Source organism: Bufo gargarizans, chromosome 1, assembly GCF_014858855.1.
Source record: "Bufo gargarizans isolate SCDJY-AF-19 chromosome 1, ASM1485885v1, whole genome shotgun sequence".
NCBI classification, from domain to species: Eukaryota; Metazoa; Chordata; class Amphibia; order Anura; family Bufonidae; genus Bufo; species Bufo gargarizans.
Window position 1 is genome coordinate 111,055,586 of NC_058080.1, and position 22,262 is coordinate 111,077,847.

Genomic DNA, 22,262 nt, shown 5'->3' on the forward strand with positions numbered 1-22,262 from the left:
CTTAATGGATGGCAGTGTGGGGGCAAATTACTTAATGGATGGCAGTGTGGGGGCAAATTACAATATGGATGGCAGTGTCGGAGCAAATTACTATATGTATGGCAGTGTGGAGGCAAATTACTTAATGGAGGGCAGTGTGGGGGCAAATTACTATATGGATGGCAGTGTCAGGGAAAATTACTTAATGGATGGAAGTGTCAGGGCAAATTATCTAATGGGGGTCAGTGTGTGGTGTTATTACTTGATGGGGCAGTGGGGGGGGCAAATTACTTTGTGGGGGGAATTACTACATGGGAGGCAGTGTGGAAGAAATTACTGTATGGGGGGCAGTGCAGGGGAAATTACTGTATGGGGACAGTGTGGTGGAAATTACTATATGGGGCAGTGTGGGGGGAAATTACTATATGGGGCAGTGTGGGGGAAATTACTTTATGGGGGCAGTATGGGGACGTTTCTATTAGGGGACATTATTTTTGGGACACTATACAGGCATTATTACCTGGAGCACAATATAAGGTGTTATTATTACTGGGGCACTCTAGGGGACGTTATAATTGCTGTAGACACTATAGGGACCTTTGGGGTAATTTATCAAACTGGTGTAAAGTAGAACTGGATTAGTTACCCATTGCAACAGATTTCACCTTTCATTTTTCACAGCTCCTTTGGAAAATCAAAGGTGGAATCTGATTGGTTTCTATGGTCAACTAAGCCAGTTGTACTTAACAACAGTTTGATAAATGACCCCAATTATGAGAAATCTAACGTGTCTGTGTAACAAACTCTGTAGAGACGAGATGCGGTTGAAAGAATTTGTCATGGCGTTCTGGGTCAAATGGAGGAAAAGAGGAAAGAGAAGATCTACATGACAGGAGAAGTCACTGGATGTAACAGGTATGTGGTGCTGTATGCCCCTATATGTAGAGCTGGCTCACCACAGTGACCTGCATCTCATCTTCTCCTCCAAGTCTTTTTTTATCATAATCGTATGTATTTTAAATTTAGCAACTAAAATTTTAATTTGTCACCTGCAGTTCTATGTAACAGCCCAGATAACAGTGCATAATTATTTCTGATTTGAGTAAAAGACAATCTAGTCTGCTGTACCTACCAGAAACCAACAGCAAGAAATAGCTACATCTTATACTCGAGCTGCCATCTGCCTAGATGGCTTCTGAACATACCAGTGGGTCAATTCCGATGCATAAAACGAAATTGTACGAGCAATGAGAGATTTGAGTATGAAGCAAAATTAATGAAGGAACAATTTGCTGTAAAAGAATATCCTACACTTAATGTAGAAGCATCCTTAATAAAGGTGAGAAATTTAGATAGACATTCCTTTTTTGAAACTGAGAATATTAACACTAAGAAAAAAGTAGAGAAAGAACATACCCTACGCATCATACTACCATTTAATGCAAATACAAAAAGTTGAACGGATTATCAAAAAACACTGGCATTATATTTTGAAGGACAAAACGATAGGTACGTCGGTTACTACCATTCCACACATAATATATACCAGAGCCCCAAATTTGGGACTAAAAATTGCACCCTCCATTAAACCACGTAATAAGAAACAGGAACACTCTATGAGCGGATGTCTCAAACTAAAAGGTTTCTATAGATGCGACAGGTGCTGTAATTGCAAGGCTGCGTTTTTCCCCAAAAAAACTGAGAGAATATGTTCAACAACTAATATATAGGGAGAGCAAAAAGGACACTTAAGAAAAGAGTATTAGACCATATCACCAATATTAGAAATGGATATGAGAAACACTCATTGTCAAAGCATTTCAAATTATATCACAATCAAGGCCCAAGAGGTCTATCATTCGCAGCATTTGAGAAGGTGGAGGAACACTGGAGGGGAGGAAACCACATTATGAAAATATCACGTTTAGAATCAAGATACATCTTCGACTTCAATACACTCTTACCTGAAGGTCTAAACGCTGAACTCTAACTATTTGGTAGATATGGAGTGGGTGCCCTTGGCTGATGGGGAATCGGAGTCAGGCTGTTTTACCAGCACTCCGATCCCCCCTTGGCGGGGAGGCCCCCATCCTTACCCTCTAGCAAAACATGCACCGAGATATGCCTTACTGGAAGGGAAATAATAGAGAAAGAGAATAAAGAGGGTATTATTTAATACCACTTGGATACAGTACACAAACTAAAGAGAAAAAAGAAAAACTAGTTTAAAAAAAATAAAACATTTATTTTTATTCTTCATACCTTTTTCATACATTTTTGTATACAGTATAGACCAAAAGTTTGGACACAACTTCTCATTCAAAGAGTTTTCTTTATTTTCATGACTATGAAAATTGTAGATTCACGCTGAAGGAATCAAAACTATGAATTAACACATGTGGAATTATATACATAACAAAAAAGTGTGAAACAACTGAAAATATGTCATATTCTAGGTTCTTCAAAGTAGCCACATTTTTCTTTGATTACTGCTTTGCACACTCTTGGCATTCTCTTGATGAGCTTCAAGAGGTAGTCACCTGAAATGGTCTTCCAACAGTCTTGAAGGAGTTCCCAGAGATGCTTAGCACTTGTTGGCCCTTTTGCCTTCACTCTGTGGTCCAGCTCACCCCAAACCATCTCGATTGGGTTCAGGTCCGGTGACTGTGGAGGCCAGGTCATCTGGCACAGCACCCCATCACTCTCCTTCATGGTCAAATAGCCCTTACACAGCCTGGAGGTGTGTTTGGGGTCATTGTCCTGTTGAAAAATAAATGATGGTCCAACTAAACGCAAACTGGATGGAATAGAATGCCGCTGCAAGATGCTGTGGTAGCCATGCTGGTTCAGTATGCCTTCAATTTTGAATAAATCCCCAACAGTGTCACCAGCAAAGCACCCCCACACCATCACACCTCCTCCTCCACGCTTCACGGTGGGAACCAGGCATGTAGAGTACTTATCCTCCGCAGCAAAGGTGACTCTTTGTCTTCCTTTCCTGGGGCGGTCCGCATGTGAGCCAGTTTCTTTGTAGCGCTTGATGGTTTTTGTGACTGCACTTGGGGACACTTTCAAAGTTTTCCCAATTTTTCGGACTGACTGACCCTCATTTCTTAAAGTAATGATGGCCACTCGTTTTTTTTTTACTTAGCTGCTTTTTTCTTGCCATAATACAAATTCTATCAGCTGTGTATCCACCTGACTTCTCCACAACGCAACTGATGGTCCCAACCCCATTTATAAGGCAAGAAATTCCACTTATTAAACCTGACAGGGCACACCTGTGAAGTGAAAACCATTTCAGGTGACTACCTCTTGAAGCTCATGAAGAGAATGCCAAGAGTGTGCAAAGCAGTAATCAAAGCAAAAGGTGTCTACTTTGAAGAACCTAGAATATGACATATTTTCAGTTGTTTACACTTTTTTGTTATGTATATAATTCCACATGTGTTAATTCATAGTTTTGATGCCTTCAGTGTGAATCTACAATTTTCATAGTCATGAAAATAAAGAAAACTCTTTGAATGAGAAGGTGTGTCCAAACTTTTGGTCTGTACTGTATATTTTTTATTTTCTTTATTTTTTGTAATATAGATATTTAGTTGTGCATATCATCATATACTACCATCAATTCATTTTTAATTTATTGTTCTATTCTATTTTACTCTATTTTATCATGTTCTTTATGTCTACATAAAAAATAAAAAAACGCATGTAAAAGAAAAAACGCATTCATACCGCAACACAAGTGCTATGTACCTTGATACATGGATATAGTGATATATAGACTAACAAATATAAATCATAACTTTCTGCAATCATTTAGAATGAAATAGAATTGAATGCCCTTAATAGAACCAACAAAAAATCTGTAAAAGAATAAAAAATAAGGAATTAAATCTATTCCGGGTTTTTAGTCCAGCCAAAAGAGGACTATAAAAAAGGGAAAGATGGGGTAAATGCGGGTAAGCACTGAGGAAGGAGTCAGACTCAAACTCCGAAACGCATCTGGTAAATCAATACTGTACCCATAAACCCCGCTTCGTGATGGACAGTATCTAACGATTCCTTGGGAAGCGCTTCCATATTTGTGTCTTCATTTGCCTCTCCATCTGTCTTCATTTGCCTGTGAGTCCGCTTAACAGCCCGGCATACAAAATGTGAGATGCTAAGCCAGTGGCGATACAACCACGTGGGACGCCAACTGCAGAGCGGAGACCAAAAACCGGCACAAAAGCGCAGCAGTCTGTGAAGACGACGTTCAAGGTAACAGCAGTCAGTGTACCGATGCCATGTGGGAGGCATATGAAAGTACCTGACTTCCACTATACAGCTCACAGTACAATTTAATATATATGATATAAAAGGATGAACTGGGCACAAGAATTTATCTAAATCACTATATTGCAATTCCGCTGAAACTATACATCACAGTGTGAATATTGTAATATACCTAGCTGAACTAACAGGAGACAACACTGACTTAAGCAATTATATTACAGCAACACAGTCTCATTAACATCATTGACTGGTGCGTTCTTCTAATATATGGATATAATAAGATTAAATATATATCTCCTTATTATCTCTCATCAAAGAGAGATTGGACACCAAAGAGAGATGATCATTTGTATGACGATCAACTGTATAATCATGCGTTTTAAAAAATACTGTTGCAGCAGTGATGGTGACCATTTGTGTGATTGTATGAACCCTACTATCAACACATCTGGCACACATAGCCCCTAACCGCACAATTGTTATATATATTTCTTAGCAGGTTTATTCACTTTTTTATTTCATTATATCCTTTTTAGGGGGATTTTATGCTATTCCATTACTTTTGTTATGTTATTTTATTATATGTTATATTTGTATATATTAAAGCAGGTATTAATCAATTTAGCTCTCTCTCCGTTTGATGCCAGATGAAGAGTGCCTGTCTCTACATTAGTTACTAGATTTTATCCTATTGACAGTAGGGAGGTTTCTCAAAGATTGTTTGTATACCTGCAATTACATACAGTCATGGCTGAAAGGGTTGGCACCCCTGAATTTTTTCCTGAAAATGAAGTATTTTTTCCCAGAAAATTATTGCAATTACACATCTTCTGTTATACGCATGTTTGTTTCCTTTGTATGTATTGGAACAACACAAAAAAAAACTGGGAAAATTGGCAAATTAGACATAATTTAACACAAAACTCCAAAAATGGGCTGGACAAAATAGTTGAAAAAAAAATTGTGGGTAAACAACTTTGTTTCAAGCATGTGATTCTCATTCAAACTCACCTGTGGAAAGTAACAGGTGTGGGCAATATAATAATGGCGCTGAAACCAGATAAAAAGGGGAGAAGTTAACTCAATCTTTGCATTAAGTGTCTGTGTGTGCCACACTAAGCATTGAGAACAGAAAGAGAAGAGAACGGTGTTAGGAAAGGTTACAAGTCCATCTCCAGAGATCTTGATGAGTCTTTGTCCAGGATGCGCAACATAATCAAGCCATGGCACTGTACATAATCTCCCTGGACATGGACAGAAGAGAAACATTTATAAAAGGTTGCAACGCAGGATAGTACGGATGGTGGATTAGCAGCCCCAGTCAAGTTCCAAAGAAATTCAAGCTGTCCTGCAGGCTCAGGGTGCATCAGTGTCAGCGCGAACTATCCGTCAACATGAATGAAATGAAACGCTATAGCAGGAGAGCCAGGAGGGCCCCACTTCTGACACAGAGACATAAAAAAGCTAGACTGCAGTTTGCCAAAGTGTACTTGAGTAAGCCAAAATCCTTCTGGGAAAATGTCTTGTGGACAGATGAGACCAAGATAGAGCTTTTTGGTCAAGCACTTCATTCTACTGTTTTCCCGAAAACGGAATGAGGCTTACAAAGATAAGAACATAGTACCTATAGTCAAACATGGTGGAGGTTCAAAGATGTTTTGGGGTTATTTTGCTGCCTCTGACTGGCTTGACTGTGTGCAAGGCATAATGAAATCTGAAGATAACTCAAGGATTTTGGGTCGCAATGTAGGGCCCAGTGTCAGAAAGCTGGGTTTGGGTCCTAGGTCATGGGTCTTCCAGCTGGACAATGACCCCAAACATACTTCCAGAAGCACCCAGAAATTAATGGGAACAAAGAGCTGGAGTTGAAGGTGCCAGTAAATTTTTGTGTGAAATCATATTATTTTTTTATGTTGTTCTAATACACACTAAGGAAATAAACATGTGTACAACAAAACATGTGTACTTGCAATAATTTTCTGTGAGAAATACTTCATTTTCTGGAAAAATTTCAGGGGTGCCATCACTTTCAGCTATGACTGTATATGTGTATTACATTATTCTCTCTGGTAGCGCACTTCGCTGTTTTTCTCCTGTAGCTGAAATTGTGGTCCACCTTCTCCTTCAATCAGTGGTGGACCCATATGTTCAGTAGCTTCCCTACTCCCTTCCTCCTCTCAGTGCATAGTAGTGATCCTATACGGTAGCAGGTGAAGCACCTTTACATAGTAACATAGTTTATAAGGCGGAAAAAAGACATCTGTCCATCCAGTTCGGTCTGCTATCCTGCAAGTTGATCCAGAGGAAGGCAGAAAAAAAAACTGTAAGGTAGAAGCCAATGTTCCTCACTTTAGCGGAAAAAATTAGTTCTCGACTCCAATGAGGCAATCAGAATAACTCTCTGGATCAACGACCCCTCTCTAGTAGCTATAGCCTGTAATATTATTATACTCCATAAATACATCCAGCACCCTCTTGAACTCTTTTAGTGAACTCACCATCACCACCTCCTCAGGCAGAGAGTTCCATAGTCTCACTGCTCTTACCGTAAAGAATCCTCTTCTATGTTTGTGTACAAACCTTCTTTCCTCCAGATGCAAAGGATGTCCCCTCGTCACAGTCACAGTCCTGGGGATAAACAGATGATGGGATAGATCAGTGTTACCCAGTGTTTTAGCATTTAGTATGTATGGGTGACGTGCATTATTCCTTCCCATGTGCATAACCTTACATTTGTCAGTGTTAGGCTTTCACACTTGCGGCAGGACAGATCCGACAGGCTGTTCACCGTCCTTCTGCTATTTCGCCGGACCGCCGCTCCGTCCCCTTTGACTATAATGGGGACAGGGGCGGCCTCTCACCGCTAACTGCGCCGGAGCACCGCCCCGTCCCCACTTGCGGCAGCGGCAAAATAGCGGAAAGACGGATCCGACAGTGTGAACAGCCTGTCGGATCCGTCCTGCTGCAAGTGTGAAAGTAGCCTTAAACCTCATCTGCCACTTATCTGCCCAAGCCTCCAGTCTATCCAGATCCCTCTATAGTAGTATACTGTCCTCTTCTGTGTTAATTACTTTACACAGTTTAGTGTCATCTGCAAAAATTCATATTTTACTGTGCAAGCCTTCTACAAGATCATTAATAAATATGTAATTATATATCAGCGGCTCACCACCTTACATGCTCTGAACAAAGGTGATCTGTCTGTATGACTCACCCTGTCAAAGAGATAATTATAAATAATATAATGTTATAGACAGGCACTCTTTATTTGGAACCAACCAGAAACATCAAACGTGTCTATTGTAAATCTCATATAAAATATTTATTGTTACACAGTACCCAAAATTACATAAACAATATGACATAAACCCAAATAAAGTAATAAAAAATATATAAAATCCCTTAAAGGGCTTCTGTCACCCACTAAACCGTTTTTTGTTTTTGTTTACTTATAATCCCTATACTGCGATTTATGCCTACATAATCTAATTAATCATTTTGGTCCAGTAGATTGTGTTAAAAACGTGCTTTTAAAATATGCTAATTACCTTGCTGCCAGCAAGTAGGGCGGCTACTTGCTGGTAGCAGCCGCATCCTCCGATCCTAAAGACGCCCCCTCCTCATGTTGATTGACAGGGCCAGGGAATGGGATCGTTCTCTGCTGGCCCTGTTTGCATTCAAAATCTCGCGCCTGCGCCGATTCAAGACAGGTACAGTTTTTCAGTGCTTCCTTGCTACCCTCCTGTTTTAGTGATTTAAATGTTTTCTTTTTGTCATTTATTGCTTTCTTTACATTTCTATTTATCCACATTGTTTTTTTCTTGTTTCTTGACCTTTTATTCCCATATGTACCTCTCACAATTAGATTTTAGCATGGGTTTTAAAAATATCCCATTTTCTGGCTGTATTTCTATTTTTGAGGACTTTGTCCCAGTTAGTTAGGCCTATGGCACCTCTTATTTGGCTAAATTTAGCCTTTTTGAAGTTTGGTATTTTTTAAGAAACACTCTTTTGAAAGACAATTGGAAGGTTATTACTTTGTAGTCACTATTTCCCAGGTGTTCCCCAACCTGCACATCTGTTGTGCTGTCAGGTCTATTTGTTAATACTAAGTCCAGTATGGCCGTCCCTCTAGTCGGGTCCTGAACCAGTTGGGAAAGGTAATTGTCTTTGGTTATTGCCAAGAACCTGTTTCTTTTATGAGATGTACAGGTTTCAGTTTCCCAGTCTATATCTGGGTAGGTGAAGTCCCCCATAATAATGACCTCATTATGATTTGCCGCCTTGTCTATCCCATTTAGTAGCAGATTTTTTGTGGACTCTGGTATATTAGGTGGTTTATAATAAACTCCTAATAGTATTTTATTATTGTTTTTGCCTCCATGTATTCCTACCCACAGTGACTCCACATGTTCATGTCCCTCACTTATATCTTTCATACATTTATTACTACTTCTAAATTCATAAAACACATGGCTATTTCTCTCTCTCTCCAGAAAATGGGGGCGGGGGCATTGTATAACATAGCAATATTTATTTGTGGAATTGCTGTGACTGTGTGTGAGGGACAGGGTCGGACTGGCCCACCAGAGTGCCACAGGATCATCTGATGTGCCCAGGCTTTGATACCACAATAGTCCAGGAGATTAAAAAAATAATACATTTGCAGGTGACTTTGGAGCCAATCACCTGCCTCTAATTTTTCAATTAAAATCTTATTAGACTTTATAACTAATATAAGAGTTGGGCCCCAAAAATAATTTCCTCTGCTAGACTGTTTTCTATGTAGGGGAGGAAGACAAAAGAACAGAGCTTTATCAACTGTGAGGGTGGGGTTAGAAAGAGTTTATTGCAGTGCACTCCTGGGAGATGATGTATGGTCACATGGGACTGTTGACCGCCCACAGAAAGTGAGACCAGAGTTGTAGGGTGGTGAGTAAAGAAATGGTAAACATTACCCTGGAGTGTAATGCAGTGTTTTCTGCACTGATATATTTCAAATATAGTTTGCATTACTCCAGATGTTTTTTCATGGGATAACCCCTTTAATCTCTAGTTACGTTTTGAAACAAATTAATTTGAAACCGGCCATGTACTGACTGCCGCTCTCCTGGATAAAAGTGAGGAGCACTAGTTTGTGCATGCCAATTAAATAAACAAATGAATAATTATGTCATGGAGCGATACCAGCGGGAGTTGTTTCCAGGCAACAGCTGAGCCGGGTACCATAACAACATCTCAGAGAACTTTAACTACCGTATAAATAAGTGCAGACCTACTAAAGTGGAAGTAAATGTATTCAAGTTTACTAACAGATCGCTCAATGCAAAGGTCATGAATGAGGTAGGTTCATGCTGCAGCACAAAATAAAAGAAATACAACAGCTGTTGAGTCTATCTCTTTCATATTCAGTGGAGGAGTTGTAGTAAAGTAAAGGGGTTGGCCAGTATGTAAATACTGAGCATCGGAACAGGGAGGAGGAGACACCAGGGTTTCTCAATGGGCGTCTCCTTCTACCTGGCTGTGCCACGGTCAAATCACATCGGAGAGGGTCACAGCCAGTAAGAATGTTTAAAAAAACATGTGGCAGCATCGGCGGGGGGTACCCGGCAAGTAGAGGTATTTAGCTCCTATAAGTAAAACAGATGAAAGGTCCTCTTTCAAACAGGCTTAGATTGGTTTAAACGAATAGGCTATACTCACCCTACTGATCTCCTGCCGCTCCATCGCTTCCTGGTTCTCTGCCAGTGTCTACTTCCTCACTGTTCAGCCAATCTCTGACTGAGGTGGGTCACAGTTGTAGTCAGTGATAGGTTTAGCGGTCATATCCTGCATGGACCAGGACGTAGAAACCAGCAGGGGACTGGTACGGTGCATATCACTTATTTTATTAATTTACTACTGTGCCTGTTTCAAAAAATGTTCAGTAGCCAGATAACCCTGTTGGTACTGGAGCACCATGCAAACAGTGTTCCAGTACCTTCAGTATTAGATCAGTTGGGGTCTTACTGCTGTGACTTCTATTATTCACAAGTATGGGGGATCCCATACCATGTGAGGTTTTTTTTCTCTTAGGCTATGAGCTGAGCGCTGCGATTGGCCAGCGCTACAGCATGGGAGAATGAGACGCCGGCAGGTTCCCCTGGGTGGATTCTAACTATGAAGATACCGGAGGCTATACCAGGAGAACAGAGCGGCGCCCAGGTATAACAGTAAGTGCAGGGAGATCCCTGGGCGCCGCTCTCCATGTCTGTATAGTTAGTTTAGATGTTTTATTCTAGTCAAAGGTCCTCTTTAACTTTGTTTGTCTCAAGTACACACGGCTCAGCAATTCTCAATTCTGTCCTAGAAAAAACAGCAAGTAAAATGAAACCCAGGATACAAAATGAAGGTGCAATCCCTCACAGTAGTGCCTCTTTTAGACTGAGCAAACACCCATCTGCCTAAGGCTTCTGAGCAAAGTACAAATGTAGCTGGTTCCAACACTGCCCTGAAAATGTGGACTTGGATAAGTCCAAGAGAGGTGGTGTATCAGTGATAGGGACCCGTCTGCGGAAGCCACCTTAACGCTTGGTAGATGGGCCCGACACAAGTTTGATCAAAATGTGCGCTAAGAACTTCCATTGATCCATTTATAGTAGGTATAACACCACTTGAATTTAGAATGATCCCCATTCTCAGCTTTACTGCTTATATGTGTGTGCAGCCATAATTTTTTTTATCAACCATGTTTGCTTTATGTATATGCACCTATAAATAAGAATGTGCCAGTCTAAATTTTATTGTACTAAGGGGCTTTAGGCTGGGCCACTTCCTTTTCATGTAGGTACCCGTGCAGTAGAGACCTGGGGCTGAGCTTTCACATGAGAGCCGCGTTTCTGCTCTAACAGCCTGGACCAGCAAGAGTGGCTGGCAATGGCGTCCGCCACATGTAAGTGGTGACAGAGGGAGCGGACTCCCTCTGTCTCCCATCAGCACCCCGCAAATGAGATTGTGGGGTGCCGATGTGTGTATAGACTGGCTGAGACCTAGTATAGGCCCCAAGCCTGTCTTGAGAGTTCTCAATGTCAGCATAGCATTGGCGTTAAAATGCAATGCACTATAAGGATAGTGCATTGTATTTTAGAAGCAGTCAAAATATTGCCTGTTATAGTCTCCTTGTGGGACTATTAAGTGGTTAAAAAAAAGGAAAAAAAATGTAAAATTCCAATAAAGACTTTTTTTATAGATTTTTTTTCATTGAAAAAACACTTTTCAGTGAAAAAAATAGCAAAAATAAAATCTCCCCCACATGTTTGTTATTGCCGTGTCTGTAACGACCCTCACTACACAAATATCATGTACAGTATCCTCTACAAAAAAAATAGCCAGAATTGCTAATTTTTTCTAAGTTGCCACCAAAAAAACTTAATGACAAGCGAAGTTTTCCTGCAAAACTTAATGACAAGCGAAGTTTTCCTGCAAAAATCAAGCCCTCACACAACTCCATAGAAAGAAAAGTAATGGGTCTTGGGATGTGGAGATGCAAACAGAATTTCTAGTCAAACGTAAATATATATATATATATATATATATATATATATATAGATATAGATATATGTGTATTTGATATCGCTGTAATTGTACTGACCCAGAAAATAAAGGTGTAATGTTATTTACTGTATGCCCAAAAATAAACGCCACAAAATTTATAATGTAAAAACTCTGTGGCAGTATTGCTGTTTTTTCCCATCTCCCTTCCAGAAAGAGTTAATAAAAGTTAATTAGAAAGTTATATGTACCCCAAAATGACACCATTAAAAACTACAACTTGTCCTGCAAAAAACAAGCCCTCATACAGCTACATATATGGACAAGTAAATAATGTATAGCTCTTGGAAGGCAACAATGAAAAAATGAAGAAAAACACTTGGTCAGTAAGGCCCAAAACAGGCTGGTCACTATGGGGTTAAAGGGGTTGTCTAACTTCAGAAAAAAGCATTTATTATGTAAAGAAAGTTAATACAAGGCCAAGGGCGTTGCTAGGTTAAAACATTCAGGGCCTGGGCCCCTGATGTTTTGTCCCAGGCTCCCGAATGTCCTGCCTGCCTGCTAGATACAACTGTATTGCTGTCCTCAGAAGGGCAATACAATTTAATCTAATGCAGTGAAAGATCTAAAGGTCCTGTGGTGACATCACAGGTCATGTGACCAGTAAAACAGGCAGTGGTTGAGAAGGACCTGTGATGATGTCACCATCATGTCACCAGTGCAGGAGAGGATGGCAGTGAAGAGGAGAAGTCCTGGAGGAAGAAGCTGTAGTGATGTCTGCTACATGAGGAGAGGTAAGTGAAGGGAGAGGCAGAGCAATGCTGGGAGTTGTGGTTATTTAACTGGGACTGTATGTTAGGGCTGAAGGGAGGGATGTTATTTACATGGGACTGTATGTTGGAGGTGGCTAGGGAGGGGGTCATGTTATTTACATGGGACTGTATGTTGATGGTGGCTGTAGGAGGGACTGATGTGATTTTCATGGGACTGTATGTTGGAGGGGACTGTGGGAGGCAGTGATGTGAGTTACATGGGACTGTATGTTGATGGCAGCTGTGGGAGGGAGTGATGTTATTTACATGGGACTGAATGTTACAGGGGTCTAAGGGAGGGAGTGATGTTATTTACATGGGACTGAATGTTGAGGGGCGATGTTATTTACATAGTACTGTATGTTGAGGGGGGTGATGTTTACTGGAGGCAGCTGGGGAGGGGGTGATATAATTTACTTGGAACTGTATGTTGAAGTCGGCTGTGGAGGAGGTGATGTTATTTACATGGGACTGTATTTTGGAGGGGGATGTTATTTACATGGGACTGTATATTGGAGGGGGCTGGAGAGATGGTGTGATGTTATTTACATGGGACTTTATGGTGGAGGGAGGGAAATAGTGTTTTTTAAATGGGACTGTATATTGGAGGTGCTGAAGGGAGGGGAGTGATGTTATTTACATAGGACTGTATTTTGGAGGGGGCAGGAGAGATGGTGTGATGTTATTTACATGGGACTGTATGGTGGAGGGAGGAATATAACTACAGGGGGCACTGCATGGTGTATTATAAATACTGGGGGCACTTCAGGGTGAGCATTATAACAGCAGGGGGCAGTATAAATACTGGAAGCACTGTAGGGGACACTATAGGCGTTCTTATTCCTAATGGGGGCTCTATAGGAGGGACTTATAGATCCGCTTTAGTTCTACTAAGAGCACTATGGGGTGCCTTATTACTACTGAGGGGTCTGTAGACAGCTTTATTACCACTGGGGGAACATAGGGGGGCCTTATTTTAACTAGTGGCTCTGTGAGGATATTATTAATACTGGAGGGCTCCTCTACTAATGTGGACACTCTTGGTGAGCATTATCACAGTTGGGGGCACTGTAGGGGGCAGTATTACTAATGCGGGCATTCTAGAAGGGAGTTACTATTGGTGGGACTATGGGGGGCACAAATTTTTCTTGAGGATAGTATTTGTGGTTATTGGGGAGCACAGCGAGCATCAGGATAACACTGCGGGGACTCCAGGTTGGACGATGATAGAAATGTGAGGAATCTAAGATGTCTGTGTGTCTGCAGAGACGAGGCGCTGCTGAAAGAAGTTTTCTGGACCATATGGAGAAGATGATGAGAAGATCTACATCGGAGGAGACATCACCTGGGAGACCCTGGATGTGACGGGTATGTTCTGCTGTATAGCAAGTACAGTAAAATGCGGTGTGTGGACGGTCGAGGACTGGGCCATATTGGGCAACGCCCCTGCACAAGACACTTACTAATGTATTCTGATTGTCCATATTGCTTCCTTTGCTGGCTTAATTCATTTTCCCATCACATTATGCACTTGTTTCCATGGTTACGACCACCCTGTAATCCATCAGCGGTGGTCGTGCTTGCACACTATAGGAAATATCACTAGGCTATGTGCTGGGTACAGTCCCAGCCACAAGAGAGATCCGTGCTTTTTCCTATAGTGTGTAAGAACGATCACCACTGATGGATTGCAGGGTGGTCGTAACCATGGAATCGAGCAATGTATAATGGGAAGTAAAAATGAATCCAGCCAGCAAAGGAGGCAATATGGACAATAACAATACATTAATAAGCACCTTGTATTAACTTTCTCTACATCATAAATGCAATTTGCTAAAGTGAGACAACCCCTTTAAGGTGGAGCTACTGAAAAACCCTCTTCCTTCTGTATCCATATAGTACGCTCACTGAGGATTTAGTTACCTATTCCATCATGACGTTCACTGTATGGGATAAATTACACATTAATTGCGTAGTGCAGGTCGTTATGGATGTGGCGATACCAAATATGTGGAGATTTTATTTTTTTCAATGAAAAGCGTTTTTTCAATTGAACAAAGCATATTTTTTTATTGGAATTTTTTCTATTTAATAAATGTGTTTTTTTTTTACTTTTTTTTTTTACCATTTAATAGTCCCACAAGGGGACTATAATAGTTGATCTTTTGATTGCTTCTAAAATACATTGCATTATTGCGCTGCCTGCTAGTAAATTCTGGAGGCAATCTTGTGATCTCATTTGCGGGATGCCGATGCCCTACAGAGGGAGTAAGGCCCCTCTGTAACTGCTTATATGCGGCCATTCCTAGCGGCATGTAAGCGGTTAAACAGCCCGGATTGGTGCTGCTGTCCGGGCTGTTAGAGCTGGAGAGTGAGCCCCCGCTCTTTGCTGCATGGAAGACATGTGCGATTAGACTGGGCCACCGTAAATAGGTCGTGGCCAAGCCTAAGGCACCTTAGTGACCGCTGTGGGTGGGTGGTCGGTCACTAAGTGTTAACTGGGTGCTATATTCTCAGTGCTTTGCCCATATAGCATGTTTAGCATTTAGTGTTTTTTGCATTCCTAGCTACTCGTTTTATCAAACGTTTTTCGAAAGTACAGTTACTGTGTTTGTACTTATCTTATGGGTATTATGGTGTTTGCAAAGATTCTCAGCTTTTTATGTGCATTTTGTCTATGTATCTAAGTTGTAAAAAGATGTCCAAAATGGTATGTGCTAAACTATAGATTTTTTACAAGCAAGATCAGCTGTCTATGCTTTTCATAACAGAATAAAAAACGGTACGGTATATTTTTTTTAGAGGAAAGTATGTGTCCCCCTGAGATGTCACTATCTCTGGAGAGCTGATGGGGAAAAAAGCAGTGATTAAAAAAAGGCATTAAAAAATGGCAACACATGCATTGTTTTGTGAAGCAACATTAGAGTATGCTAACCAAACGCATACCAGAAAAAAAATATTTACATAATATTTGGCCTTCAAAATCTATGGTCACATTAGTGTATGTGTTGAGAGCATTTTATAGTTTTTTTGCCTAGCAAAGAACCCTAATGAAGTGTGAGCAGAGCCAAATACCATGAGGGCACAAACACATGGAGTGATGGCATCTGGTTGTGGCAGGCTGTAATTAGACTAATTAGGACTGCACTGTTTAGTCGGTCTGCATTGTTAGCGGCCACTCGGTATGGCTATTAACAATGCAGACCGACTAAACATCCGCTGTGGCTCATATGGCTGCTCAATACTCAACTGCAGCACAGCCCTATGGAAACCGCAAAAAACATGACCGCACCGTGTTTGGGTGCTTATACAGGCGTAATTGGCAATTAACCCCTTAACCCATAGCACTGTATACATACGGCATTATGCGCTGCATGTGTATTGAGCTGGCCTCTGCAGCTCCATACACGGCGGGTGCTGGCTGTATCATATCATAAAGCCGATAGCGCCGCCCCTGTCATTTAACCCCTCAGGTGCTGCGATCAACGCTGATCGAGACACCTGTGAGTGAAGGCAGAGGGATGAGACTCCCTCTTCCTCCGATCAAGCCCCAGCAGTGAAATTGCAGGGCTCCGAGCGGTTGCCATGGCAGCCTGGATGCTGCAGGTGAAACTCGGAAAATTTGAATATCGCGCAAAGTTCATTTATTTCAGTAATGTAACTTAAAAAGTGAAACTAACATATGAGACTCATTACATGCAAAGCGAGATATTTCAAGACTTTATTTGTTATAGTTTGGATGATTATGGCTTACAGCTTATGAAACCCCAAAGTCACAATTTTGAGGTCCCCTTTGCTCACGGGGTATGGATTAATTAGTTGACTAGAGGGTGACACTTTGAGCCTAGAATATTGAACCTTTTCACAAAATTCTAATTTTAAGCTGCATTAATGTAATTCCTTTTAACTTTCATTACTGAAATAAATGGACTTTGCACGATATTCAAATTTTTCAAGTTTCACCTGTAACTATGTGAACATAAAAATAAAAAAGTTATGGCTATTGGAACGTGGGGAAGAAAAATCCAAAATAGAAAAATGGAAATAGGCCCGGTCTTTAAGAGGTTAAAAGCTGTATTTTATATCGTTTTTTACATGTGGGTAGGCATGATCTTAAAGAAGGTTGGGCAAATATGGTTTAATTATAGTATATGCTAGCTTCCCTCAGAATATACATAATTGATAAATAAATAAAATTGTTGTTAATTTCATTATATTACTATTAGCATAAAAAGCAAGGTAATATTTTATAGTCTGATCCTGGTGTGTCTATACAATACTAGGCTTTTTAAAGGGGTTTAAAATTCAAAATTGTACCAATGCCCACGAATGCTGTTAAAATAAATAAATGGCAGACCTCTGTGTGGCATGAGTCCAATCCTTTCCCCGGTCTCTGTTTACAGACCTCATCGGTGTCATGTATGTATACGACACGTGACTGCTGCAGCCAGTCACTTTCCTCACTGCTGCAAACAGTGCGTAAAGTAGTGGATCACCCGCACAGAGACCAGTGCTAGGGAAAAAGGTAAGTATCTACGGTATTCTTTATTTTTACAGCATTTTAGGGCATTTTTTTTAGCATGCTACCTGCTCATGCAGTTACCTAAAACACCCCCTTTATACCAGTTTAGAATGGAGTAATACAGTATATAATATAACTTTCAGACATCTATATCCAATAAATACATTATGTGTATGATGAACCCGGACATACCTTCATTTTCACCCAGGCAGCCCCCCTGACTTAAGCTTTGGATCAGTTCATGCTCCGATGCTCTCCTTTGTCCTGCGCTAAATCGCGAGGGCAAAGGCATTTTCAGGAGTTCCGGTGACGAACCTGGCTCTCCATGGGGCTGCCAGGAAGCCTAGTGACGTCACCGTCACTGATGGGCAGGCTTTAGAGCTGCCCTAGCCAGTAAAACGGCAGTGTGTTATTGTAAACAAAAGAGCCTGTGCCCTGCGCAATCTAGCGCACAGCAAGGGAGCGCATCGGAGCATGAGATGCTTCGATGCTAGCATCAGGAGGGCTGCCTGGGTAAAAATATGGGTATGTCCGAGGTCAGCTCTGAACCCGGACAACCCCTTTAAGGGCTCCGTTTTCACAGTCTCTGCTGCATAGGAATTTCTCGAGAGCAGGACTACCATAGAGCTGTAATCACTGTATATACGTAGCACCCATAGACTTTATTTGGGGCCATACTGTATCCCTAAATACCTCTGATTTTATATTGAGGTAATTTCTGTGGGATTCTATACAAATCAGACAATAAATATACTGGCACGATTGATCGGAGGACATATTACAGTGGTGTTCTCCCCTAGGCATTGCTTTTAGGGTATGGCCTCACACTGCAGTTTTGTGCTACACTTTGTTTACACTCATTTATATATCTAAAGAGGACCTTTCATGGGTCCAGACATTATCAAATAACTAGCAGGCCTGTTTTTCAATGGGCATCTCCTTCTCCCTGGCTGTGAGCTGTCCAATCGCAGCAAAGAGCGTCACAGCCACGGAGAAAAAAACCTCACCTTCTACCTGGTTTGACGCTCTGTACTGTGATTGGACCTTGCTACAGCTAGGGAGAAGGAGATGCCCATTGAGAAACAGGGCAGTCTCCTCCTCCCTGTACCGATTCTAATCATTAGAATACCAGCCAGGAAAACTAAAGGGGGCACAGCGGGTGAACGGAGCGACGCCCAGACAAACTAGTCAGCAATATTACATCAGTGCACATGAAAGGTCCTTTTTAAGCTTTGTTCACACAACGAATGTTGACACCATCAAAATTCGCAGCACATTGCATAGCAGAAGTTTTTCACTGTGAATGCCGTGGACCCGCTAATGGTTTAGTCCCATTGAATAGAGCTAAACCACGAATGAATACCCGTTGCTTCCAGCGGCATCTATCCGAACATCTGTCTCTCTCCATTCACATCTGTTGGAGTTCTGAAAATAGCTGAGCACAAAGACTGCATCAATATTCAGTGAGTTTTACATGTTTTTTTTATGTGGTTTTCTATTTAAAGTGGTTTTTGGTGCTTATATTAATACATATTTTGATGTGGTTTTTAGGCCACCCACTGATTTCAGTGGGAATCTCAATGCAGAATTCACACCAAGAATGAACATGTAATTTTTTTCCCCATGATGATTATCATTGCGTGCAAAAAAAAAAAAAAACACCTGCACTACGGCACGGCTTTCCCATTTAAAACAGAGGGAGGTAGATTCCGAGATGAAGGCGTGCCAAAACCTGCCATGGCCTTAAGGGCAGATTTCCTGAAGTGATTTTTTTTTTTATGCCGATTTTCCATTTATTAGGATATTTTTTTTTGCAACACAGCAAGGGTTTACAAGAAAACAAACCAGATTCTGCAGTTTACAGAAACACCCCACTTGTGATCGTAAACTGCTATATGGGCACATCACAGAGCTTAGAAGGGAAGGAGCTCCGCATGGTTTTTAGAGGGCAGATTTTGCTGGAATCGTTTTGTTGGCGCCTTGTGACATTCAAAAAGACCCTGAGGTTTCCCCACAGTGTAAACTCCCTTAAAGTGGTCCCATTTTGGAACCTACACCCCTAAAGGTGACATTTATGGTATAATGAGATTTATATGTTTTATATTAAATAAGAATTGTTCAGTGTGGCAAACCTCATTAAGCAGCAGCTCAAATGCAAACCTTTATATAAGCATAAGAATATATTTTGGTATTTTTGTGATTATTGCCTCCACTGATTGCCCTTCTCCCTCAGTTGCTTTAGACTACCTTATCACTGGCACAGCCAGCAACTTTCAGTGACAGCTCAAGGGGTTAAAATAATTTATTTCTCTTTAGATCAATACGCCTATCACATTTCCACTAATCTCAAGAAACACAGATAAACCACAATGATAGAAAATAACATAAAAGATAAAAAAAAGAATGAAACAAGCAAACAAAACGACACCTATTAAACCCTGCAGTTGCCAGGCTACTGTCAGTGCCTGTGTATAAGTGCGGTGTGTGACACAATACTCATGCCTTTCCTTGCATCCTTTAGGAAGGCTGCATTATCCTGCGAGCAGGCAGGGTACCTTCATCTCTCTTTTGCTGGAGAGAAAAGCAGGATACGGCAGTCTCCTGGAAGCCGCTGCAATCTGGAATGGACATGGAAATTCTTAAGTGGTTCACAAAATATGACACATATGCAAAGGTAGGGATTCTTCTTGCAGATGGTTAAGGATGCACAGCGTATTTCCTTTGCATGCATTAGGGAGGGCAGGATTCGGGCTCTTTTATAGACTGCTGCCTTTTCATTACGGCCCTTAGGTTTTAAAATTGCCGTCTATAAATAGCCACAGACAAGGGCTCCATTTACTGTCGGAAAAGCTGGTTACAAAGCATCGGGCTTTTTTCCCCCTCTGCTTTCTTCCATCTCCGCGGAAACTGAAATAATCTTTGCTATCCGTGCTCTTGCACTGCGAATATTTCATGACTATCCTGGATAGGTTACCAGGCGTGCTTGTTATTCCTGGGAGGTATGCCGCGTTCTAAAAAAAGCTGCAGCCACTGAATGATAAGACGTAGGTGACGGTCTGGACACACTGCTGGAAGGTGTCATTTTTTATCTAGTATAAAGCATATTTGTCCAACCCTCTACTGCCATTTTGTTCAGTTTGATCTGATTTGAATGATGTTTCCGGCAACTTACTATGTGCATGGAGGTACTTCTGGAAATTGTAATGTCTGAGCGCCGGCAAGTGAGGGAAGCAGTGTCTGTATAATTTGTCTGCACCCAGGTGGATCACCCACAGGCGTATATAATGTGCCCTTCAGGTATGGCATTGAACCTGCAGTGATACTTTTAGGCAATGCGCCATTTTAAAGCTTCTAAAAACACCCAACAGATAGAAATTCAATCTGTTTAAAAAACCTTCCTTAGGGGTACTTTACTAAAAAATGTTTGGGAACTGTATAATCATCAGTACCCTAATATTTTTAAGAGCTTTTTTTATCTACCCTCACCGATCCCCCACCTCTGCCTTTCTGGTCCCGACTTGATGCGCCAGAAATACAAGTGATTGGCTGAGCAGGCCTTTCCTGGCATTTCCTGTGTGAAGCAGTGACCAGGAAGTGAAGATCAGCAGGGATCAGACCAGCAGTGGAACTGTGGCCATAAAAAACAAACCTTAAAAGGGTTCTCCAAGGTTTTGATATTGATGGCCTATCTTCAGACCACTTTCACTATGTATCACTTTGATCTCAGCACTCCTCCTCCGGATGCTTCTATATACAGATGTAGTAGGGTTAAGACTCATGCCTTTTGAGATGTGTTAACTAAATGAAAGTTAACTAAACACGTTGAGCAATTGCTTTTCATGTGGCTTTTGTTTCAAGATAACACGATGAGATAATGAAATTTGAGTTAAGGGTTTGAGTGTTACCCCTGCTACATCTGTAAAAGTCTGCATCATGGCCTGAATACAGTAAATTCGTCTTTTCGTCCAGCTGTAGATACCACTGCATATAAGTATGAAGATGTTGGTTGCCCTGGTAAGGTCAAACTAAATAGAAGGTCAGTTAGTTCTTTGTGCAGACAGATATGTGATGGACCCCCACCTGACGTTTTAACCCCTACTGATATTGAGCATCAACAAGCTGTGATGTCACTGATCCCTGTGGGTACTTTCAGTCTACCCCTTGCCCTGATCAGGATAGGACATCATTTATAAGAGTGTTTCTAAAATGAACTGTCCTTGAGCCTCTGAAATAACGTAATTAGGGTTCGTAGACGCATACAATTGATTTACTTGATTTCCCAAAGGGAAAAGTTTTTATTGTCTCAACAAACTTTGTGTCCTAGATTTCCCTTTTAAAAGCCCTGTCCCCACAGAGATCTCACATTGAGCTTTGGTAAAATGAGTCATCTGCCGCACTGTCTTACAATGCTGCAAACGCTAAGAAATCCTTTTTTTTTTAAAACATTCTGATATAACAGAATTTATATAACACCTGGAAGGCACTGGGTAGACAATTTACTTCCTTCTGTAACTCTCTACTTCCTTCCTGATCTAGTTGGAAGAATAATTTACGTATTATTTACGTATAATTTACGTAATAAAGGATTTAAGTAGATAACCAGTTCATAATACTATACATCTATATTTTATCCATACAGTGTAGTTTTATAATATCTAGGATGTACCGTATATGAATCCCAAGACTGGCTTAGTTGCCCATTGGTTGCTATGGGCAACTAAGCCAGCTCTACTTTAAACCAGTTTGATAAATTACCCTGTTTATGTTCTTTTGACCAACATGGTTATAATGGAAAATAATAGCATTCTTTAACACAGAATGCAAAGTGAAATGTCACTTCTATCTTCATTCAGCAGGACCTGCGCTGACGTCACCACGCTCATCATGTGGTGAGCGTGGTGACGTCAGCGAAGGTCCTTTTGCAGGTACTTCAAGAAGAACAAAGAAGAGGATCCCGACTGCACCATCAAGTGGATAAGGTGAGTAATGTTTCTATTATTTTTTAACCCTCAATTGACATTTCACTTTACATTCTGTATTAAAGAATGCTATTATTTTCCATTATAACTATGTTATAATGGAATATAATAAAATCTACAGAACACCTAACCCAAACACGAACTTCAGTGAAGAAGCCC

At 41.0% G+C, this 22,262-nt stretch overlaps 1 protein-coding gene across 4 annotated transcripts in view; it reads left to right on the forward strand.

The window, feature by feature from the left end:
- Positions 1–22,262, forward strand: part of WDR17 (WD repeat domain 17) — a 172,585-nt gene that overhangs the window by 47,667 nt on the left and 102,656 nt on the right. For 3 of the 4 annotated variants that reach the window (XR_006388356.1, XM_044287381.1, XM_044287462.1), the window contains exon 1: positions 19,692–19,798. The exons of the other annotated variant lie outside the window; for it this stretch is intronic. Coding sequence is in view for 2 of the 3 variants with exons in the window: in XM_044287381.1 (XP_044143316.1) it covers positions 19,748–19,798 (51 nt within the window). In the remaining variant the exon portion in view is untranslated. Of the gene's footprint in view, positions 1–19,691; positions 19,799–22,262 lie in introns of those variants that run through there. 4 annotated transcript variants of the gene reach the window in all.